The sequence below is a fragment of the Siphateles boraxobius genome, unplaced genomic scaffold (genome assembly GCF_051911475.1).
Source record: "Siphateles boraxobius isolate OS27281-9 unplaced genomic scaffold, OSU_SipBor_1 9, whole genome shotgun sequence".
Taxonomy (NCBI): domain Eukaryota; kingdom Metazoa; phylum Chordata; class Actinopteri; order Cypriniformes; family Leuciscidae; genus Siphateles; species Siphateles boraxobius.
The window spans coordinates 4,630,289-4,655,322 of record NW_027509219.1 but is presented as its reverse complement, the minus strand read 5'-3'; the positions used below and the strand labels follow the sequence as shown (position 1 = coordinate 4,655,322).

General features: G+C 35.5%; 4 protein-coding genes across 6 annotated transcripts in view; 2 read left to right on the top strand and 2 right to left on the bottom strand.

The window, feature by feature from the left end:
* espn (espin) overlaps positions 1-1,039 on the top strand; it is a 189,863-nt gene extending 188,824 nt beyond the window's left edge. The window contains exon 14 of the mRNA XM_077224567.1: positions 1,029-1,039. The gene's annotated coding sequence lies outside the window, so the exon portion shown is untranslated. The remainder of the gene's footprint in view (positions 1-1,028) is intronic.
* Positions 1-15,792, bottom strand: part of ppih (peptidylprolyl isomerase H (cyclophilin H)) — a 45,874-nt gene extending 30,082 nt beyond the window's left edge. For both annotated transcript variants that reach the window (XM_077224598.1, XM_077224599.1), the window contains exon 1: positions 15,586-15,792. In XM_077224598.1, the coding sequence (XP_077080713.1) occupies positions 15,586-15,651 (66 nt within the window). In that variant the 5' untranslated portion in view covers positions 15,652-15,792. The remainder of the gene's footprint in view (positions 1-15,585) is intronic.
* Positions 1-25,034, top strand: part of kank3 (KN motif and ankyrin repeat domains 3) — a 58,863-nt gene that overhangs the window by 14,509 nt on the left and 19,320 nt on the right. Inside the window, exon 1 of one of the 2 annotated variants that reach the window (XM_077224558.1) lies at positions 23,393-23,612. The exons of the other annotated variant lie outside the window; for it this stretch is intronic. The gene's annotated coding sequence lies outside the window, so the exon portion shown is untranslated. Of the gene's footprint in view, positions 1-23,392; positions 23,613-25,034 lie in introns of those variants that run through there. 2 annotated transcript variants of the gene reach the window in all.
* On the bottom strand, positions 16,942-21,283 carry ndufa7 (NADH:ubiquinone oxidoreductase subunit A7). Its single transcript, XM_077224601.1, has 4 exons — positions 21,116-21,283; positions 20,826-20,875; positions 19,901-20,038; positions 16,942-17,072 (listed from the first exon to the last, which is right to left on the bottom strand). The coding sequence occupies exons 1-4, from the start codon at positions 21,164-21,166 to the stop codon at positions 16,997-16,999; spliced, it is 315 nt and encodes a 104-aa protein (XP_077080716.1). The 5' UTR covers positions 21,167-21,283; the 3' UTR covers positions 16,942-16,996.

Here is a 25,034-nt window from a genome sequence, read left to right as displayed (position 1 = left end):
AATATTTAGCTATTCGATCTATTTAAATGCTTCAGTTTGTTTTCATATTATAATAATATAATATGTAAACAAATTGAAGCATTTAAACTGATATATTATATCACTTCAAATACTTCAATTCGTTTTTTAAATATTATATTAGGCCTATATTTTATTATATTATAAATCTAAATCAAGAATCGCACGGGCTCATTGACATTAAAAACTTTGAAACCCCCTGCTAAAGAAAATATTGGAAATTCATAAGAAATAAACAATCATTTAACTTTGATAGTTTAATGCTTCCTGTACACAATTAATTGACTGTACAAAAACACTTTATGTTTTTCCCAAACCATCTCAGTGTAACAGCTTACTTTTCTTTCATACTATATATTCTATTATTGTAAAGAATTGAACTGTCCTGCAGAAGATTTTGTAAATTATTTTTCATAGGATTTCTTGGTAAAGACTGTACAGTTGGCAGCACTGTGGAAAAAATATCAGGTAACCTAAAATGTGCTTCATTTAGTGACTTCTTAATTAACTGCTTGTTTTTCAAAAATATGATTTAATAACAATAAGTCACATCAAGGGTCAAATAAAATAGAAATGCCACATTCAAGTTAAAAGTTACAACTGAATGTTGAAACCATTGTGTTTCTACGTATGCTGTACAGGTCAGGTACAAAGAATATTTTTGCTCAGGTGGCGAAATATGGGAAATATAGGGAACATTGATCAGGAGTGGTGAAAAAACGAAGGGAATACGCGGAGGTAAAGAAAATCTTACAAGAAAAGGGCCTACGCTTCCAAACCCCCTTCCCTGCCAGAATAAGGGTCTTCTATGAAGACGGAGTATGTATGTACAATTCTGCTACAGAAGCGACGCGAGACATGGCTGAGAGGGGATTACCTGTTACCGTAGTTAAGCAGCGGGAGACGCTGATGGAGAAAATCCAGAAGATGACGTGGACTACGAGCGATCGAAGAGAAAGAAGCAGTAATAGAAGACAAAAGTGGCGGACAAAAATACTCTCTAAACTAAGAAAAGAAAAGACTCAAATAGCCTTTATACAAGAGACACATTTAAATGAAACTGAGCATCTGAAACTTAAACAAGGGGGATTTAAATATCTATTTTCAGCTTCTTATAAATCTGGACACAGACGGGGGGTTGCGATTCTTATATCAAATCAAGTAACTTACGAGTATTTGTGAGAAAGGAAAGATAAAGAAGGTAGATTTATCCTTATTAAAGGGAGAATAAATGGGTTTTTAGTAACTATACTCAACATCTATGCCCCTCCGGGTAGTCAATGGTCTTTTTTCAGACAAATATTTAATATGATATCTACAGAATCTGAGGGCATACTTATATGTGGAGGAGATATGAATATTCGCTTATCAAAACTGGACTATTCAGGGAAAAATCCTATACTTCAAAACCGGTTGAGCAAGAAAGTCAATATCATGTTAAGAGAAGGGGGTATCATTGATATTTGGAGAAATTTCTACCCATCTGGACGAGACTACACACACTTCTCAGCTCCCCACTCAACGTACAGTCGAATTGATTACTTCTTTACGTTTCTTAAAGACAGAGAGAGAATCCATTCATGTGACATTGGAACAATTGATATATCAAATCATGCACCTATAGTAATGACAATAAATATTAACGACAGTATAAGATCAACCCTTTGGAAGCTGAATTCAAGTATACTAAATAATCCTTATGTGAAAGAAAATCTGAAATCTGAAATTGAATCTTACTTTAAAGAAAATGATAATGGAGAAGTATCAACAACAATTATTTGGGATGACTTTAAAGCAGTCTTAAGAGGAAAAATCATTGCTCATCATACTGCTTCACTAAAGAAAATGAGACGAGGGAAAATTGAAAATTTACAAACACAACTGAAAGAGGCTCAACGGGTTCATAAAAGAACAAACGATCCTGGTGAAAAACAGAATTCAAAGATTACAGAAAGGGTTAGATGCCATATTAACAAAGGAAATTCAACGTAAGCTAATATTCCTAAGACAGAACTATTATGAATCAGGAAACAAGTCAATGAGACACTTAGCATATAAACTAAGAAAACAACAAGCAGACTCAACAATCTATAAAATAAGAAACCCTCAAACCAAGGTCATACATTATAAATTGAAAGAAATACAGCAGAGTTTTGAAATTTATTATAGAACTTTATACTCACAACCAACAATGCAAAACGAACAGCATATAGAAAATTTTCTCAAATCCTTAAACCTACCAGAAGTCACTGAAGAGCAGAGTGCTAGATTAACAAAAGAAATTACAGAAATGGAAATAAATAAATCAATAGCAAGACTAAAAGCTAACAAAAGCCCGGGTACGGATGGATACACATCAGAATGGTACAAAAGCTTTCGAGAACAGATAGTCCCAAGACTTCCAACTGCGTGCAACTGGGCTCTACAAAAGGGGGAGATTCCCCCTTCCTGGAGGGAAGCGACAATAACAATTATCCCTAAAGACACAAAAGATAAATTAGAGTGTAAAAATTATCGTCCAATTTCGGTTTTAAACATAAAATTATGTCTAATTATGTCTATACACATAAAATATACACATCGATTTTGGCTAAAAGACTGGAGACTAAATTGCCTGACCTTATTCAGTTTGACCAAACAGGGTTTATTCGTCAAAGACAGACACAAAATAGCATTAGACGTACATTATACATCCTATGGCATATACAGCATCACAAGATCAATTCTATGTTTCTGGGACTAGATGCAGAAAAAGCATTTGATACAGTTAGATGGTTGTATCTCTATAAGGTATTAGAAAAGTTTGGATTCCATACCACTATTATTAATGCCTTCCAAGCACTATACAATAAACCAACAGCAAGAGTTAAAGTTAATGGAAATCTTTCACAAGCGTTTATCTTAGAAAGATCATGTAGGCAGGGATGCCCATGTTCCCCTCTTTTGTTTGCTTTATTTTTAGAGCCGTTAAGCCAATATATAAAACAAAATACAAATATTAAGGGAATAGACATAAATAGAGAAGAACACAAACTATCACTCTTTGCAGATGATATATTAGTTTATTTAGGACAACCAAACAAATCATTAAATGTTTTGATGGAAACATTGGTTTTGTTTGGAGATTTATCAGGCTATAAATTAATTGTACAAAAAACCCAGGTCTTAACTTTTAATTGCCAACCATCTAGTTATTTGAAGGGAAAATTTAAGTTTAAATGGGGAGAGGACTATTTGAAATACTTAGGGGTTCAAATACCCAAAGATTTCACACGCCTATTTGAAGTAAATTACAAGCCATTATATTCTACAATGAAATCAGATTTGGCTAGATGGAATCTTCTGCCATATCCAGGATTATGTGGTAGAATTGAATCAATTAAGAGGAATATACTTCCGCGATTCTTGTATCTTTTCCAAACACTTCCAATAGAGATAAGTAAACAAAACGTTATTGAATGGCACAGAGTGATATCACGATTTATATGGCAAGGGAAAAAACCAAGAATAAAATTTAAGACACTACAATTAAAGAAAGAAAAAGGTGGCTTTGACTTGCCATTTTAGAGGAATATTATCGTGCAGCCCAATTACGACCTTTATTATGTCTATGTAATCCAGATTTTAAAGCCAGATGGAAAGAAATAGAAAATGCTGACCTTAAAAACCCCCAATACAAGCTATAATGGCAGATGAACACTTGATTAAAATGTATATACAAGAATTAAATCTGTGGACAAATACTTTATTAAAGATTTGGCAAGATATAATAATAAAAAAAAAAAATTGATAGACCTGGTGTCAATATTGAGATGGCCCGCTTATGATTCAACATTTGTTCCAAATACTATAGACGATAGCTTTAAAGTTTGGACTAAACGAGGCCTCACAGCATACTGTACGTTTTTACATAAAGGACAAATGTTGGATTTTGAGACACTCAAATGTGAACATTTGTTATGTAATAAGGATTTTCATAGGTACTTACAAATAAGACATAAAATTGAAAATATTATAAGGGAATATAAAGACAAGGAAAACAATATTCTCGCAATGTTTATTACAATTTATAAAACGGGGAACATGACTAAAATAGTTGCAAAATTGTATAAAAGTCTACAAGACAGAAAATTAGAAAATACCCAATACATTAAAAATAAAAGGGAAATGGAAGGAAATTTGGAAATACTGGAGGAAGATTGGGCAAATATACTTAAATCACAGTGGAGGACAACACATTCCTCAACCTGGAGAGAGTTCGGCTGGAAAAATTTCACTAGATTTTTCCTCACTCCTGAGCAGAAGAGATATCAAAGCAAAAATGCAATCTGCTGGAGAATGTGTGGCTCGAATGAAGCAAATCATAGCCATATATTCTGGGAATGCTCTAAAGTTCAAAAATATTGGCAAGAAATCCATAAGAGTTTAGAGAGTATATTTATGGAACCCATCCAATTTAGTTTATTAACTCTATACTTGGGTCTTACAAATCTTAAATTAGAAGATAAATCTGATAAATATTTAATGAGAATTCTGTTGATAGCTTGCAAAAAAGCTATAAATTGAAAGTGGTTGCAACCTGAATCACCGGGAATCAACGATTGGCTGGGAATTGTGTATGAAATTTACACAATGGAGAGGTTAACAATGAATCTTCGGCTACAGTCCGAGAAATTTATCAAGTTATGGAGAAAATGGATAGACTACATTCTCCCACTTAGACCAGACCTATTGTAGAAATTTTGAAAAAAAAATCGAAAAGAAGGGAAATCTTAAGAATTATTGAATAAGAGATACGAAGGATATGGAATGAAAGAAGTAATGATAGGAATAAAAATAAATACCTATATTGGGAATGAGAGTACTTCTGGATTAAAATGCATCATCCTCAAATGTTTTCTTTTCTATATAGTTAATAAAAACAAAATTGAAAACGGAGCAGATCTGGTACCCAATCTACAGGCAGAGTAATAAATGTATAACTATAGCTTACTGAATTTACAAAAAAGCTGTAATATTTGGTTGGCTGACATTGCCTTGCAACATATTTTATTGTTACTACAATTGATGACTTTTATGTCCCTTTTTTTCTTTCTCTTATAATTTTGGATTCTTATAATTTTCTGTTTCACAAAATATGTTTTGCTGTTTTTTTATTATTATTTATTTTTAGCCAATATACGCAATTGTTGAATGCCTTGACTAAGATTCCAGGTACCATCCAATTGTAAGGAAATGTTATAATTACTGTAATAAAAACTTAAAAAAAAAAAATAAAAAAAAAAATAAATAAAAAGCAACGGCTGTGCAATGCAGCACAGTCTCTATGCTAATTACTTTAGTACATGCAGTTGTGCTTGTGCTATTGCTAATAGCAGTTAACAGTAAAAGAGTTGAGTTAAATTAAAGAATCTGATTCTTTAGAAGAATCTAAAGTTTCAGCTACACAAAGTAAGTATACAAGTTGAATTATAGTTTAATAAAATTGTAACGACTGAGACAAATCAGACAATTATTTGTTTTAGTTAACAAATAATATTTAAAACTCACTCTGGGATCTGTGGTCCCATCCCCCACGAGGGCAAGAAGGATTTTTGGTTATCATGACTACGATCAGATAAGTTGGTTTTATTGGGTTATAAATGTGATCACCTGATCCAGACAGACAAGACAGATTAATCATAGACGAATGGATTTATAAACACGCACCCCAGAAAATTGTGTGAATGATTTACTGTGTTGTGTAGTGTCTTTTAATTCTATTAATTTTTATTCTTGATACTGTATATTTTATGATAGAACCAATGGTGAATGTAACCTAATAAAACTTGTGCACAATATGTATTTGGTTCTGATGCTCTGCTTACAAACAAAGTTACATGTTCTTGTTACATGTTCTAAGCACTGTACATGCTCACAGTCACACTGCTCAGAAAGAATTATTTTTCTGTGGCCATGAAAGATACCCTTTTCTTAGAATAAATGAATCATCAGAAGAGTTTGTTTGGACAAACTGATTAATTGATTGTAAAATGGATTTAGCTACATCAAGTTAATCCAATTAACTAGAGGTGCTCCGATCAGGATTTTTGGGGCCAATCACCGATCCCCGATTAATGGAAGCTGTATCACCCGATACCGATCACCGATTACAGGGTCTATTTGAAGCCTTCTATACATTAAAGGGTAAGTTCGGCGTTTTACAAGTAAAGCCCTGTTTTAAGATCGTTTCTGATTAAATCGAACGGTTAAGATAAAAATTTGGACACATGCTGCTGGCCCGAGAATTTTAGGTTTTTGTGTTAGCACCCCTCCCACCTAATACAATGGTTTCATAGGTGCATTGGAAAAATCATTCATATAAACGCATTCAACTTTAGTTTACAAAGACGTGAAACTCACCGAGTGGTCTGGGGTGTTCACTGATATGCTCACGCAAAAATCGCTGCCAAAGATGCTTTCCAACAGGTGTTTTACCATTCGTTGTAAAATTGTGGACCTATTTTTCAAACGCCTCACAACCGGACATTCTTCCTAAAACTACGATAAAACCTGTTGGAAAGCATCTTTTGCAGCGATTTTTGTGTGAGCATATCAGTGAACACCCCAGACCACTCGGTGAGTTTCACGTCATTGTAAACTAAAGTTTAATTCGTTTATATGAATGATTGTTCCAATGCACCTTTGAAACCATTGTATAGGTGGGGGGTGGGGAGACGGGTGCTGACAACAAAAACCTAAAATTCTCAGGACACCAGCATGTGTCCAAATTTTTATCTTAACCGTTCGACTTAATCAGAAACGATCTTAAACCAGGGCTTTACTTGTAACACGCCAAACTTACCCTTTAAGTATTACAATTAAGAGAAGACAACGTATCATGAATTGACACCTGTGTATTTATTTGCAAGCAACATGTCCAGCATACTAACTTAGCAGCCTGTGCTTGGTTATTGGGACCAGCTTAGGGCTTGACAAATACAACTTTCCTGTCGAATATAAAATAAAAAAAGATAAAAGACAGAACATCTGAGTCTTTAAATTTAGCTTTAGACTACTTTAAACTAAAAACTGCAACAAAAAAGCCTATAGCCAAAATAATGTTTTGAGTCAGTCAGCCATCAGTTTTTCTAATACACTTAAAAGGACCACAGTTAGTTAAGTGCACAGCAAAAAAAGAAAATACAAATAAAAATACTTCTTAAGCATCAATATATATATATTTTTTTTTTTACAAGAACCCTTGCAAAAGTATTTTAAACAGATTAAGAAAGCCAACACGGTCACATCTATGGTTAGATTGCTTTGTTTAGATCCAGTGAAGTCGTGTCCCACCGCTGTTTCTAAGGATCGATATTGTCCCCCACCAATTTTTGTAACATTGAGGCACGCACATATGTACCTAATACAAATAAATAAAACATCTCCAGTTAACTAGCAGAGCATTCATTTAGTTCGCTATTAAATAAGAAATCTAGCGCTAAAATGTATTTTTGTTTTTTACTCAAGCTGAGCGCTTGTTGCCGTGGCGATCAGTTGCATGGATACAGTTGTTCTCTGTGCCTCACGCAGTCTTCAATCTATCACCGTTGTGGAGACCAGGGGGGGCGTAGCACCAAATTTTGGGCCCTGGGTATAAACCATCTTGCTGGGCCCCCGTACCAAATACCATAGTGATACCAATGGGTGGGGTATTGCATTTTTATCATAAAAACACTTAAAATGTAAACAAATGGTTGCTAAAATATCCTTTATTGTCACAATACCTTTTTTAAAGTGTAGGCTAAGTACAAGTTAATTGATGATTATTTGTCTGTTTAAAATAAATGCAGACTATAGAATCACAGGGTACACTAACCGCTAGGGTTGGGCGATATGGCCTAAAAAAAAAATCCCAGATTTTTTCACAAAAAATCCGATTTACGATTTAAATCGATTTTTTTCTCTCCCTACTTAAAATCATTCAGCAGATGACAAAGATATTGTTCAAAACAAGTTTTAACTTTATTTTGTTTTAATATTCCCTTCTGGGATTTGATCTGGATTAAAGTGCAATCAGAAACAACAAGCCAAAAAGACAAGAGGACAGGCCCTGTCTTTGAAAACAGTGAAAATGTAACAAAATAAAATGGGTGGATTGGGATTGGGGGGATGTGTAAAAACAAAACAAAAAACTTGCATCACAATAAGTGTATTGTGATTGTCAAATTATTTGGTAACTAAACATAATTTTATTAAGTTTACTGGTACTATGCTACTGTTTTTATTATTGCTTAACACAAATTTCACAATTTCATTTCAATTCTTCTGATTTGATTCTGATCTTGATTCAATATAAATTCCTTTGGATAAATAGGTAGGCCTACAGTAGATACGTTAATGTGTTAATTGTTCTCCCAAAAAAAAAAAAAAATCACCTAATGCTGTAAACATACAGAGAGCCCTGTCAGCTGGTATTATTAAAGGTTAAAACTAACTCAAATTAAATATAATGCGTTTTTTATTTTATAATGCATCTAACTAACATGCGTGCTATGGGTCATTAAAAGGCATCCTGAGGTAAATGTAACGTTACGTGACATATGTTGTTCTCCAGCTCTTTTATGGACATCTTTCCGCAGTGGAAAAACACTGATCGATCGATCGATTTTATTACATCTCGGTAAGTTGGTAGTAAAGAGTAACAGATTATCAGTTCACGGGCCGCTTGAACTGAGATCTGCCAGCGTTATTTCATGTCACATTTACAAGCGCCAAAACGGTGTTTATTGTTTGAATTTTGTAATAAAATTTACAGAATCTGAGAGCTGAGAATCTGTTTCATAACGATAGTAACCTGCTCTGTCTTGTCTGTCGGTGTCAGTGTCCTCTTTGCTTCGCGATTTTTCTCTGCGTGAGAAAATGGATGTGTGGCGTGAGAGCGTGTAAAAAGTGACACAATTGCGTCTCTCACAGTGAACTCGTGAGAGTTGGCGGCCCTGCAGATTCAGATTGTAGCCTAAATGTTTTCGGCGGGTGTGCTTCTGCTGCCGCGGTCTTGCTGATTTGCCATGTTATTTGTGTATCTCTATCATGGCAAGCGCTGAGCCCGGTCGGAACTACGGGAGCCCAGATGGGAGCGTCTGCGGTTGTTAAAGAGAAAACAGATTTTCATTCAAAAAAAATCGGCGAAAACTACACATTCGAGTTAATCGATAAAATCGATTTATCGCCCAGCCCTACTAACCGCCAAACTAGACATTCAGTCTCTGAATTACGTTTTAAAATAAGTGATTTCAATCATTAAAAATTGAAAAATATGCGCTAACGATCTGTGTTTTCGTGGGTGTTAGATTTTGACAATGGAGGGAAATATACAGTGTTTTCATGTAAACTTCTGACTCTGGGGAGAACTGCAGCAGAAGAGGAGACAAGCTGCGCAGCTCTGGCTGGAGTGGGATTAGATTTCGGTCACAATTCTACGAGCGCAAGATCACATTTTGAGTGCGCAAAGGGGCATTTCGCACGTGCGTGAACTGAGTTTTGAGGAGAAATGTTCGTCTCGAAGATAAGAAAATATTTAGAGCGAACGAAAATCAATTTTGCATTTAAAATCAAGTATTTGGATGTGCGCAGACGTTCTCTTTCGCATGTGCAAAGTTTCACTTTCTTGTTCCTTTCAAACCAGCCGTACGCGCTCTCTAAGCGCAGACAGCTCGCTTGCTCAACACAACCCAGCTGCTAAATTCTGATTGGCTAGCTTGACAACCAATCACAAGATTCCCTGCATCACCGACTGTGGAAGAGGAAAAATACAAGGTGGAAGATGTTTATGTTTCAATATTTCAATATGCAGCGATTTTTGTGTGAGCATATCAGTGAACACCGCAGACCACTCGGTGAGTTTCACGTCTTTGTAAACTAAAGTTTAATGCGTTTTATGAATGATTGTTACAGTGCACCTATGAAACCATTGTGGAGGTGGGGGTGCTACCACAGAAACCGAAAATTCTCGGGCCAGCATGTGTCCAAATTTCAATCTTAAAGCAACACTATGTTGTTATTGCTCTTGGGGTCCCCCTACAGTTGGGAAACAGTATTGTCTTCTACTACTGTCGTGAAATCTGTTATGGTTAGATCAGCGGATACACGTGCATTTGTTGACAAACCGATACCGTCTTGAGTTCTCGCACTTGGGCAGATTGCCAGCGTGTGAAACGTCTTCATCCCAGTTACATTGGCATATATTTCATCATGTCATATAAATATAATTTCATGTTTTTTGTTTTTTTTCAAACGTCAAAAGATCGCATAGCTCACGTTTATAAGACTGCGTCATTATAGTAGCCTATTGGCTACTGTTTTACATAACGGATATGCTAATTCAATTCAATGTTTGTGTGGTAGGTAATAGCCATATATATCGTCGATATTATAATATCAAGCTACCATAGATGAATCTGCAAATTTGAAAATCGATTTGCATTATAGCCTGAGGCAAGACACTTTCACCAGAAAAATAAATAAATAAACATGACTACCAGCCTGCAGACATTAGGATAGTTATGCTGAAAGATTATTTATTATAACCATCGTAAACTAGCATGTTAGTGTTTAACGTTACTAGCTACCAGATTGATAATTTGCTACTCTACTAGCATTAGCGTTACTTGATTCATGAAGATAAATGGAGGACCAGATAGATTCCGTAACATGGCCAGGCCATGTTATTCAGACTTTTACATTTCGTGCGGTAGTCAGCTCCCTCCCTGACTCCCTGATTTATTTATAAATGTATAAAACACTTTATAGATGACTGACTGCTGCGCTTGTGAGAGGGTGCATGTTACTGAAGGAACGAGCATAGAGAGAGAGCCGGTCGCGCGCGCGGTGAGAAGACACTCTCACCGTCTTCAAACTGTCTTGCTCTCCCTCCAATATTGATCCTCATTCGGCCTTTTAATTTGTCTCTCTCCCTTTTTCTCTTTTAGTCTCCTCTGACAAAACCTTTGCCTTCTTCCTTTTAGTTGTTGCTTCGGCCATGACAACAACATGGGTATCAAACGCTAGTTGGGCTCTCACGACAGAATTTGAGGAAGTTGGGGGTGGTGGGGGAAGTGACGTATGCCGTAAAGCAGTCGAATTTTGTAGTTTTTTTTGTGCTCGGGTTCCTACCCGAAACCAGAAGTTACATAGTGCCAGTAAAAGCGATACAGACACTGTCAGGCTATGGCAGACGTGCCATTCAACCTATTGTAAGTCGATGTACCATCTCAAGGGTCTTGGAAATATATTATGAAGGTTGAAAAACTACATAGTGCTGCTTTAACTGTTCTATTTCATCAGAAACGATCTTAAAACAGGGCTTTAAGTGTAAAATACCGAACTTGTCCTTTAAGTGTGGGCAATATGGCAAAAATATCTTATCACGATTTTTATCGTATGGGATCATTTTGAGACTGCAGAATTCATTATAAAGTTGCATTCTCACTTGAATTTGGGGAACCCACTTGAAACATTTGTTATGTTGAGCTATTTAAATGACTTTTGTTTGATTGGTTCATTGGTTCATTGTTTTAGACCTCACTGACAAACATAAGCTATTAGATGTCAATCATAAACAATTAGGCTTCTGTATCAATTTAATTGTAACAACATTATTGTTCATTTTTACAATGCTGTTGTTTGTGTTTGTTCACATTGCTGTTTTTTAGGGATGCACCAATATGAAAATATTGACCAATACAGATAACCGATAATTCTTTATAGGCTATTTGAAAGCCTTAAATATATTGGCCAAATTTTCTTATCGGGCAGCTAAAAATTAACATATATCAGCCGATAGCGATATGGTGGCCGATATATCATGCATCCTAACTGTTTTTAGATCACTTACTAGTATGACAGGGTACAAAATTCTACTAAAACACAATTAAGCATATGAAACACTATAACTAGCTTTATGCATAAATTTACCCCATGCTTGCGCTGAAGTTGAGTAGCAAAAAATGGCCAAAACAAAAGAGCTGCTCTCACTAAAGCGAAGAGTGAAAGTTATTTTATAACGTCAAAAAGGCTATGGCTATTAGAACATCAACACATTATGTCCCCATTTCACAGACAGGGTTTAGATTAAGCCAGGATTAGGCCTTAGTTCAATTAGGGCATTTAAGTAGCTTTTATAAACATGCCTTATAAAAACAAAATTACAAATTACAATAACACAAAATGTCGATATATTGCATCCCTAAAACTGGTGTGCATCTTGAGACAAAACAATGGCACTGACATTTTTTAAGAGATTCCAGTCCAAGTTACTTTCAGTTAAAACAGCTCAAACAGCATATTTTAGTCTGGGACTATGCTTAAACCTTGTCTGTGTAACCGGGGGTAAAAGTGCTAGAGACACAGCTGACATTGGAAGCATCGTTTGCAAGTTTATACTGCATGGAACCATAGTTAAACCTTCCAGGAAATGAAAGAAAAAACTCAATTTCAAAGGGAATCCGATGTTTGATCAGAACAGCTGAGAAAAATACTAAATGTACTGCCTAAGACTTGCTAGATTACCTGATGGAGGGGAAAAAAAAACTTTTTCAGTGCAGACTGCAGACTACAAGAAGATCACTAAACAAGCAATTACTTCATGCTCAGCAGACATACCTCCAAAACAGACCCTTCGTCAAGGGGGGGCATTGAGGGGCAGTGCCCACCCCAAATGACTTATTGTGCCCCCCTACTCGTTTGATATTAAATGTCTACGGTTTTGATCATTTTCACTTTCTCACCAAGTAATTTCAGCAGAACTTCTCTCAAAGGAACAGTAATCTCTACAACGGTGGCAATGCATAACACATTATCTTCAGAAATTATTCAGAAAATTCATTATTCAACGCATTACACAGAACGTAACTTGAAATATAATTATATTCATATCATAAATGACTGTTAAAACATCCCAAAACAGCACCCAAACCTTGCAAAGACCTACCTCATTAATTATTCAAATACAACAGCCAATGGCAAGTCTCCATCAGCAGACCTTTCAATATGTTATTTTTGTGTTAGTAGTATTATTTATTCAAATTACAATATGCAGTTTGTGTGTAAGTATATATAAATCATGCAATTTATTTAGTTAAGCATACAGTATTGTTTATACGTAATTCCTTAGCGCAGCTGCGCATTGCATGCGATCTCAGAATCAAATTTTGGCGGTTTTGTAGGCCTATAGCAAAGCTATGGATGTAAGGCCCCGTCCACACTACTGCGTTTTCGTTTAAAAACGGGAGACCTTTTGCTACGTTTGCACCTCCCGTCCACACTAAAACGGGAAAAACGAAGACCCAAAACGGAGAAGTTTAGAAACGCTGCAGCTCCGTTTTTCGTTTTGAATCTCCGGAGGGCGTTTTAGTGTAGACGGGAACAAAACGGAGTAGTTTAGAAACGATGACGTAGAAGGTCACGCTCGGCTCTATGATTGGGTGTCATCACCCATGACGTATCCTTCCCTGATTCGTCAGCCACCCATCACATGTCCCGTCACCGGAAGAAAACAAACAAAAACATCCTGGACTACGTAGCTGATGTTAGTGAGTGCAACATGGATAACGAATTACAAGCGTTACTGACTTTGATGTCTTTGTTAGCAGCTGTTGTGCAAGCAAATTCTGCATTTTACAATGCTATAACTGCCTACATGCGCCGGAGGCAAACTATTATTCGAGCGATCTATGACAATTCCAGTGTGCAGCGGCGGTCCATGAAAAGAAATCTCTGGTCTGCGACATTTTCTAATCATTGCAGAGGTAGCTAACGTTACTTGCTTCCTCATCAAATCTGAGGAATAGTCCATCCGTTTCCTGTTTACACCGGCACGCGCATGCACAGTGTTGGAGAATGGTCACGTGATCCGAGTTTTCAGTCGTTTTAATGTGGACGGAGATCAATTCTAATACGCAGCTAAAACGCTGGTGTGGACGGAGATCGTTTTCGTTTTAATTCTCCGTTTTTAAACGAAAACGCAGTAGTGTGGACGGGGCCTAAGAAAGTGGTTTAAAGAGTCGTCGTTGTTGAAAAAGACGACTTTGACCAACAACAACGTGTGTGGAGATGACTGTGGAGCTAATGAAATGGTAGGAATGGAGAATTGTCTAATGAGACACAAGTTCACAGCATAGACAGAGCAGCGGGTGTAATTATGAATGGGCCTAGAGCAGGGTCCGAAATTAACTTTTTGGCTCACCTGCCACTGGGACTGGTTGATGAAAAAATCCACCAGCCAAGCATATTTTTTACCGGCCAAAATAATAAACAGCCTTTTTGTGTCACATATACATTAATTTATATAGGCTATATTTAAACATTTTTGGCATTATATTTCTGGTCTATTATTTTCCATTCTTACTTTTATTTACACACACATATTACACAATTTACACACATTAAAATAATATTTTTGTGGTGGTGCCTATAAAAATAGTTCTGTACAAATGAAATGTATTAATTGTATATTTAAAAAAAGTATGCAATAATAATATATTATAATTATTTCAAAAAAATATGTACCCTGACTCCGTCAGATCCTTTGACTCTGACTTCCTGTTATGAGAGCTGTCCATCAAGGTACAAAGATGTCCCTGTGGTTGCGATTACGATGAAAGTGACCAATCATAAGAGGGTCAGTGCCCTCCTTGGTTCCGCCCCCAAATTGTCAAAAGTCATGTAGACTCGAGGGAGCAGAAATCAGCTGAGCGAGCAGGAATCCACTGCGCGAGCAAAACAGCACTCCGCGAGCAGAAGCCCGCTGCGCGCGAGCAGGATTCCACTGTACAAGCAGAGTTAACCTATGAGAGTATGCCAGGCGCTCGCTCGCAGCTACCTGTACACCTCTCGGTTGTTGAATTTGTGCGCGAGTACTTTTATCATGCCAGCTGAAGGTTCATTTTTGCCCGTGTGAAATAACAGAATGTGCTCGTGAGCATGTCTTACACGCTCATAACTTTTGACTAAAAAATAACGCCATAGTGGAACACCCTGCCCCTAGAGATCCGAACGGCCCCCAACCTTTCTATCTTTAAGTCTTTGGTAAAAACCTACCTATTCTCTTTAGCATATTGATCTCTATTTTTAATTATTTTACTATTTTACAATTGTTTCTCTGATAAGGCTACTCGTAGCTTTGCTGCTTTTTATGTGTTCTATGGGTTGTTTTTCTGTTTTTACTTTTCTTATTTGTGTGTTCTGTAAAGTACTTTGGTCTGTCTAAGCGGCTGTTTAAATGTGCTATATAAATAAATGAACTTGAACTTAAAAATAAAGAAAGAGAGTGCCAACGTTTAAATATTTGGACCCACTTGAGATGCCGACAGTTGATAATCAAACAGTAAAGTTGAGACCATAAGCATTTTTGGAAATCAAGCGAGAGTAACGCATCTTGGCTAACTTGACAGCTTACTCTGTTGCCCCAAATGCTATTTGTTTCTATTTAAGTAACGTTAGGTAGCGCACATGTTTAAAAACTGGCTCTAAGAAATGTAGTGTCAGTTAGCTGACCTGCTAATGAAGACAATGTCAATTTAAACTTACTTGCCCTCCAATGGTGACGTCGAAAAACACTATCGGGTTATTGGGATTTGAAGGCTGGACGTTCATGACTATTTTCAGGCGTATATCACTCCAGACTGCAGAAATATGAGCTATTAATGTTTCCCAATATTTACACACATGAGTTTCATATGGACGATTCAAAAACGTTCACCTATGACGTGCTACGGTAACCAGGAGGACTTTCTACGGATACAACCGAAGGACAATTACGACTCAGAGAGCCGAATCTTCCATTCAACCGCATTTGGACCTCGGGATTATTATTTGTTCCCTTTACAAGAAACGTTTGTACACAAAAAGTATAATCGTTTAAATCTACTAGTTCCAAAACATGTGAAATATAATTATATGTGATCCTTTTTAATAAAGGATCCAATACTATAAATTAGTAGCCTACAATGTGTACCACTACCAACCCTACCCAAGGCTGCCACAGTGCCACGGTTAATAGCTCTGTTACTGCCATCTCCTGTTCACAAAGATTGAAAGATTGGGTTCATAAAAGCAGCTGGTTTTACATCTGCTTCTAGAAGCTTTCTACAGCTAGCTTCTTTGACTAAATGTTCCGTTGATTCAGAAACATGAATTTATTGTTAAATATAAGCCTTCAGAAACTTGGATACATTTAAGTCCTCAAAAGATATTGAAAGTTACAATCGTTTGTGTATGTCCGATTGTGTTTTTCTATAATTATGTATTATATATTCCAATTATGTTTATGCTTCCAGCAGGGGTCTTGTATGCTGGTTTCAAATGCCTAGATCAAAACTTAAAAATTATATTTCTGTGAATACTGTCCAAACTGAAATTCCACTTTCATCATATTTTTGCTATAGATATTGAATTAACATATGAATACAATAAAATCACATTTAAATACAGTAAGGCATTGTGTTTTCAGGACAAGGTTATTATTTAATAAATGGGGCATGCTAGAAGAGGTAAATTAATATTGGGGTAATTTGAATGTTATGCTTTATATTATGTCCTTTTATTCCACTTCATTTAATTTCTGCTGATTTCATAATTACTTTACATATCTGTAAAGAGCCTTTATTAAGATTATATTTTTTAATACAGATGTGCAGTGGATTATTGATTTTCCCTTTAGATCGTATTTTATATTTAAAAGACAATCTTCTCTAATCACTGTTAGTAGGTTGTCACAAGGTTTGCATTGTGAAAAGTTACTTAATAAACAAGATTATTAAAAACAAACAAAACCTTGTTTATGGTCATCAATTACTCATGAAGTACTACTAAAGTGATGACCACATGAAATAATAATAATAAAAAATCATAATAATAATAAACAAACAGAGGAAAATGAAAATGTTTCTTGTATATACACATACTTTATTAAGAGTTACACATATTTTACACCATAAATTTAGTCAGCGCTCACTGGAAGTTCCTTCGGCTGGGGCCCGGGCACAACAGGGCATTTGAGTTTTCCAGAAACATCACTGTGAAACAAAAAAAAAGCAAAAATATTAAGAGATTAATGACAATGGTTATTATGGAAAGCCATAATTTGATAGAATTTAAACCCTATTTTCCAGCAAAATCTCAGTCAAATTAAGACTCATGTAAAATGTATTAAAATATGAATATATCATTAAAGATGTTTTCATATGTTATCATGTTAAAGCCTTGGCTAATACATGCATGTATTGACTAAGGCACCAAAAAGTCATACCACCTGAAGAATACGCAAGATGCTAATAACATTAAAAGAAAATTAGAGGGATCATAAAAATTGCATGTCATTTTTTTTTGTACAGTCTGGAATAAGCTGTTTTTCTTAACAGATGTTTACATATGGCGATGACTCTGAGTCAAAGCATTATGACCGCCTGCCTAATATATATATCTCCAAAACTGCACCGACCCACCGAGGCATGGACTCTACAACAGGGGTTGTCAAACATGTCCTGGAGGACCCCCAGCACTGCCCTTTTGTGTCTCCCTCATCTAACACACCTGATACAACTCATTGGTAGAGACTGCAAGGCCTGAATAGGGTGATAGATAAGGGAGACATACAAAATGTGCTGGGCTGGGGGTTCTCCAGCAGAACAAGTTTGAGAACCCCTGATCTACAAGACCCCTCAAGGTGTCCTACGGTATCTGGCACCAAGATGTTAGCATTCCTGCAGGTTGCGAGTTGGACTGAACTTGTTGAGATGTAGGGAATTTGAAGGCCAGGGTAACACCTTAAATACTTCAATCATGTTCCTCAAACCATTCCTGAACAATGTGTGCAGTGAGGCAGCGATCATCATCCTGACTTTCACCAGGGAACACCATTGTCATGAAGGGGTGTAACTGATCTGCAACAATGTTTAGGTAGGATACATGTGTCAAATTTACACCTCAGGTTTTCCCAGCACAACATTGCCTAGGGCATCACACACCCTTCACCACAGTCCATCGCTTGCTCATGTATACGGCGCACATGTACACGGACGTCCACGTGATGTAAAAGAAAACAGCACTAATCGGACCAGCTCCCAGGTCCTGTTCCATCGCTCACGTGCCCATTGTAGCTGCTTTCGGCGCTGGACCGGGGTCATAATAGGCACTCCGATTCACCTGTGTTGTGACACATTCCTCCCATCGCCATCATTTCAATTGTTTGTGACTTGTGCCACAGTAGACCTTCAGTTGGCTCAGACCAGACAGGATAGCCCCGTGTCCTCGTGCATCGATGAGCCTTGGGCGTCCAACACCCTATCGCCGGTTTGTGGTTTGTCCCTCCTCAGACCACTGTTGGTAAATTCTCACCACTGTTAACTAGGAGCAACACACAGGCCTTGCCGTTTCGGAGATAATCTGACCCAGTCGCCTTGCCATAACAATTTGGCCCTTGTTAAATATGGTCAGATCTTTATCCTGCCCATTTAATCTGCATCCAACATGTTCATTCTGAGAACTGATTGTTTGCTTTTTACATTTTGTGATAGTTGTCCATGAGTCCCTTGTTTGTCCTGTACAGTTAAACGGAGCACTGTTCTTCAGAAAAATCCTCCAAGTCCTGGTTTTCTAGCACCTTCTACATATTTATAACAGTGCCTATGATTCTGAGATCAATAATCTTTCATAACATTTTGGGATAATTGAGGGATTCATAAACAACTATGTAAAAAAGTGAGAGCATTCAATGATACTCAAGGCGGCAACACAATGCAATAAGAGATTGTGTACATTTTTTCTTATATTGTTTAAACAACTTTTTTTTAAGCAATGTCCTTCAGAAGCTCCCTAAGATGTTTCCCAAAAAAAAAATTAGTACAATGTACCCCGATCATTAAATTCAAAACGTTTATACCCACGTCTTTTATTGCATATTCTGCAAGGGGTATGTAAACTTATGAGGAGAACCGTATATAGCGTTATCATGTTAGCAGAGAATATGTCAAGAAATTCTTTTCCACAACAATCAGTTTTCCTTTTTATGCATATGGAAAGAATAAAATACATGCCTAGGAAAAACACAAACTTTGGGGGGGGTTATTCTATATATTGGTCTATTAATAACCAGTGTTGGGTAACTTACTCTTAAAAAGTAATTAATTACTAGCTACTAATTACATCTCCAACAGTGATTAGATTTCTGTACTAAATTACTCTCTGTAAAGAGTATTGCATTTTTTTTATTACTTTCTAAATCCCATATCAACCTTGACCAGTTTAACAATACAAGGATGGACATGAAACTGCTCTTTTAATTCTTTCAAATAAATAATATAAAATTGCATCAATTCTTTTTTCACTGCCCAAAGCATTTAAAGGGTGAAGGTTACATTAAAAACATAAATTTTAACATTAGATGTTAATTTTTTGCATTAAAGTATTAAATGCAATTACATTAGGAGTAACTGTGAATTACAGAAAAAAATAAGAGTAATCCCTTACTTTACTTTTTAAAGGGAAACGGAATGAATTATTTTGTAATGAATTACAGCCAACTGTTAATAACAAGCAAGCAAAATCTTCATAAAACAAACCAAATTATGAATTCCATTGGCAATGAACATAATTACTTTTTTTTGAGACTCACTTAATTCTGAGCAAATTAAATATCAATTTACTGAGTAGATACAGTAGATACAAATGGTTCATAACACTGTATTTACATAAGAGCTTCTCAAAATAGGTATTTACAGCCTATCTAACGATTGTTGTTAAGCTGCCTATTATGTACTTTCTATTGAGGTGGCTTGTGTAAAGGAATGTCTACTAATAAACATAAAATAAGTTTTAATAATTTAAATAAGCAATGCCAACCCACCTTCCAGCTGTTAGGGCCTTTTGGGAAGACATGATCACAGTCGGTGGAACAGACTCTCTGCGTCCATCTCTCTGACAGTAATAGTTATTTGCAAATTTATGGCTGGGTCCAACCGGAAGTTTGGGTGGTGGCTGAGTCCTACCATAAATTAGAATTAATAAATATTCACCATGGATTAATGATTACATTCACTATAATCATAACTTATTTTGAAAATACGTTTATTAAAGTAAATATAAATACATAAATATATTGGGCAGTTCACATGACAACAACTTTACTGTCTTCAAAGAAAAAGGCCAGTCTTTATATTTCTAGACAGCAAAGACAACTAAATGTATTTGTTTCACCAGATCCATTGAAATGAAGACAAAATAATTATTTTTATTTTATTTATTTATTTATACAAATACTTATTTATTTTTTTATTGCAAGTTAACAAAACAAATACTTACATTTCTACCTAAATCTGTCAACTACCCGTTCATAAAAATGTATATTAATATAATAAAATACATTACCTTGGTTTCAGTTAGATAATGTGGAAACACTTTACAATAAGGTTTCATTAGTTAACATCAGTAAGCTCCTTTAGTTAACATGAACTAAGAATGAACAATACTTCTACAGCATTTATTTATCTTACTCAATGTTAATTTCAGCATGTACTAATATATTATTACAATCAAAAGTTGTATTTGTTGACATTAGTTAATGCACTGTGAACTAGCATAAACAATGAACGACTGCATTTGACATTAACAAAAAATCAAATAAATACTTTAACAAATGTATTGCTCATTTTTAATTTAAGTTAGTTAATACATTAACTAATGTTGATGAATGAGACCTTATTGTCAAGTGATACTGATAATCCATTTCAAGACCCCAAAGTATTATGTGAAATACGCAAATATATCTATACCTCTTTGCTATTTCGTTGTACCGAAGTTGCAGTTTTGATTGGAGATCTTGCTGTTAAGGAAGGAGAAAAGTCAATGTATAAAATAGATATTTTTAAACCTTAAGTCAAGAATTATGATGTGGAAGTTTCTATAATGCAGCCTGCTTACTAACTCAGAGACAGCAAGCAAACACACATGCATACACGGACGTTGTTTTCTACCCGTTGTCATACTGCAACGTTACGTCTAACAGTGCATGCCTAATAAACGATTAAAATCATCATCATCATCATCATCATCATCATCTCACCCCTGACAAATAATTCCTCAGTCTCTGGATAATTTTCGTAGCCGACGCCATACTTGGTGTCAAGGTGAAATCGCTGTTCACTGTGAATCTGTTGCTGAATCAGTTTTAGTTGAACGATACGCCACAACCATGAAGGGAATGTAAGGGAGTGAAGCTGATCCTGGGTCAGATACAGCAGCATCGAAAGGACCAGCGGGCCGGAAGTCTTTTTCTTATTCTCTGGTTCAATGACCGTCGTCACATCCGCAAGAGCTACAGAAATTCGCGCCACCTGTCGAATCAAACGCAAACTAACGACATTGACTGCTTAAAATAATAGTTTAATTAAACATTTAAATTCTGTCATTTACTCACCCTCAAGTTGTTTCTTTCTTCTGCTGAATACAAAGGAAGATATTTTGAAGAATGTTGGTAACCAGACAGTTGATGGACCCCATTGACTTCCATAGAAGGAAAAAAAAAAAATACAATGGAGGTCAATGGTGTACATTAGGCTACACACTGTCTGGTTAACATTCCTCAATATATCTTCTAATGTGTTCAGAAGAAGAAAGAAATTAATACAGGTTTGAAACAACTTGAGGGTGAGTAAATTATGACAGAGTTTTCATTTTAAATTGAACTATTCCTTTAATGAATTTAGATGAAAAGGAAACACCAAATTAATCACAAATTTAACCATTTAAAACTGTTTAGAGTAGCTACTTGACTCAATAAGGACAGTTTTTGACTGTATTTAAAACAATAGATAGATGTAACTGAAACCGATATAGGTGAATATATAAATAACAGATTAGGAGAGACCAATAGCCTATTTATAGGCCTATGCCTATCCCTTACAAAACAAAAAAGTATAGCATAAATGGGTATATACTGAAAATGTAATGAGATATAATACTTTTCCATATATGGGGAACTAGTGTTTTTGTTTGCATATTTCACATTTCATAAATGAAAATAGGCTATGTGTGATGGCATTAGGGACAAATTACAACTTTTTTTCTTAAAGTCATGGCAACATGTGAAAAATCAGATTTTATATCTTTATAACTTTGTATCTAATTAGAATACAAATATATATCAAAATATATAATTTCCTCATAATTATGTAGCCTGCCATATATAGGCCAAGTCACCTTTATTTACCTATATTGTGCTTTATACAATACAGATTGTTTCAACGCTTTAACAGTGATAAACAGGAAAATAATAATAATTTTCAATAACTGAAATGTGTTCAATTTAGCTATAAAGCAACTCTGGAGAAAACAGTGATGTCATCATGCAGCTCAATTCAGTTCTCATCCAATAGTGTCAGTGCATTCAAGGCAATAATATTGCTGAATATTAAGTGTTCCCAACTAAGCAAGCCAGAGGCGACAGTTGAAAGGAACTCAGACTCCAACAGGTCACAAAAATGGAGAAAAAAAAACCTTGGGGGACAAACGAACATAGTGGAATTATGATTCTAGGCAGCATCACACAAGATTGTCGATTGATATCATTCAGCACATTTCATCCAACTCCTTCTGCTTGGCATCACGGTGGCGTATGGTGGGAAGAATTTTTTATTTTTGAATACATATAGGCCTATGTTCAAATATATAGTAGCCTACCATATTTTATTACATCTATATATTATAAAGTAATATTGAATATTGTAATATTGAATACAAAATTGTGTTCATTCCAATAAGTAAATATATTATCACATACTTTTCAGTATAAAAGCAGCATTTTCATATGTATCATTTAGCTAATATATTGTAATGGATTAACACAATATTATTTGGTAGTATATTTTCAATGGGCCTACATGAAATCATTTAATAAATTATTTTTTCATATAAAAAAACTGAAATCTGTCTATACAGTTCACATACGGTCCATATTAGATCTGTTGCTATTGTTATATGGCTACATGGAACAATGCCATACATAAATATATTATGGCCATATCCGGCATAATATGTAGGCATATATATAGGCCTAATGTATCCAATAATATTACATATTAGGCTTTTATTGTGTTCAGACCTAGCCTATATATCAACTTTTAAAAAGCAATTGTATGCTCATACATTTACACATAATAGCACTCTGCCTGTCTGTCTTAATATGTGAGAATTTGGGCCCCTTGCATTCAATAATTGGGTTTCTTGGGGAATTCCAGTCTGGGATATTCAATATGTGTGCCTGACTCAGATCGGTCTAAATGTAGAGCTCTTGAACATGAAGATTGCGACGTAGTTACATGGGTGGGAAGAAATCAGGACCACCCATTCAAAGCGATGCCAGCAGAAGACACGAGCGCCGCCCATGAGCGCGAGCGATACAGTTAAACTCATCATTTCAACTGGATCCCGCCACACACCGTTAATAATTTACGAACTCGGAATGAAGGCTAACTAGTGCTCGTCTGACGGCTGGAAATAAATCAGCACATATCCGGATTGTAATAGCGCAAAAAATCTAAATAGCACACTTCACCCAAAGGGTAAGAAAATGTTCTTGACTTCCGAAAAGTCTGCAGACTATCAGTATGGAGAGCACTGTTTCTTTTACCAGATTGTTCTTACTTTGATGATAGTTAAAGGTTTTGGTTTAACATAATCGATTTAACAATGATAAAGCTTGGCTGTCATTGCTATATTTTGTATTTAATACGTTGTATCGCAATAGTCTGAGAGTAGGGTGACCTGAGAGATAGCCTAAAGGCTACGGGACTTTATGCCTTTTTAGATTTTTTTTTTTCTGGCACGTTTAGTACCAGTAGACTACCAATAGTATTTTCATATCTCCGCAGAATAACACAAGTAAAGCTTAAACTGATACAAGGCTTTAGATTAAGTAAAGTCAAGATAAAGAATTGAATGTTTGTCAATGTGTGTAGTGCAGCATGTAGCCTACCCTTTTATTGCTTTAACAGTACGGTACAAATTAATGTCCAATTTCGTTATTGATTGATTGATTAATTTGTTTATTTAATTATTGATTGATTGATTGATTGAAGCACAAACCTTTGGTCCTTTTTAAAAAAAAAAAATTTTTTGGGGGGGGGGGGGGGGGGGGCTATTAGATTACGCTTATATAAGCTAAAATTAAATTAGTTTTTGTATACAAGCTAGTGTTCACTGCGTTCATGAAGCTCAACCATTAACCCTGTTTGCAAAGTTATTGTGTTTGCAAATTTATTAAATGAATGGGAAGATTATAGGCTTATCAATAACTACAGAAAATCATTTGGTGCCAAACAAGCTATTGACTTATTAAACTATAGTAAAGTGTTAAATCTCAAACCCTTTTTTCTTTTATTAAAACATTTCAGCTGATTTATTTATTATGTTTATTCTTATTTAATATTTATTGTAAGAAAAATAATGTCACCGAAATCAGGGTTTTAATTTGTATTCAAACATGCCCTAAATTATGGTAACAGGATTGCAAAAAATGATGTATGATAATAAAAAAAAAGAAAAAAGATGTTATGTGTTTGATGATAACTGTTTTGTACCATGAATACTCAAAGTCTCTTTGTGCATTACTTCGAATGCAATGAATAAATAAATATTATTAATAAAAATAATGAATGCTATATGAACAAAGGGAGAAAACAGTTAAAAAAATTAAGAATTATGGTATTGCATAACCTGTTCTCTGCAGACAAAACTACTATTAACAATACAGTTTTAATGTTGTTGTCCCAAAAAAGGTTCTGTAGCTTGAAAATTAAACTTGCCTCCAAAACACTAAAGAATCACATGCTTCAGGTCTCATGATTCTATTTATGGGCCATTCCTCTGTCTGGGTCGCCCCTCCACTTGCCCTTCTCCTTCTACATATTAAGGGGAATACATGTAAAGAACTACATTCAGAACAATGCTGACATGTATACTGTGCTTTCCTATCATAATAGTAA

What these genes read in the sequence shown, in the direction of transcription:
- ndufa7 (XM_077224601.1), bottom strand. Translation starts at nt 21,166, where the DNA reads ATGGCGTCGGCTACGAAAATTATCCAGAGACTGAGGAATTATTTGTCA. An exon ending in TGAGGAATTATTTGTCAGGG is followed by an intron (nt 20,876 to 21,115) that starts GTGAGATGATGA and finishes CTTCCTTAACAG; the next exon opens with CAAGATCTCCAATCAAAACT. An exon ending in TACAACGAAATAGCAAAGAG is followed by an intron (nt 20,039 to 20,825) that starts GTATAGATATAT and finishes AATTTATGGTAG; the next exon opens with GACTCAGCCACCACCCAAAC.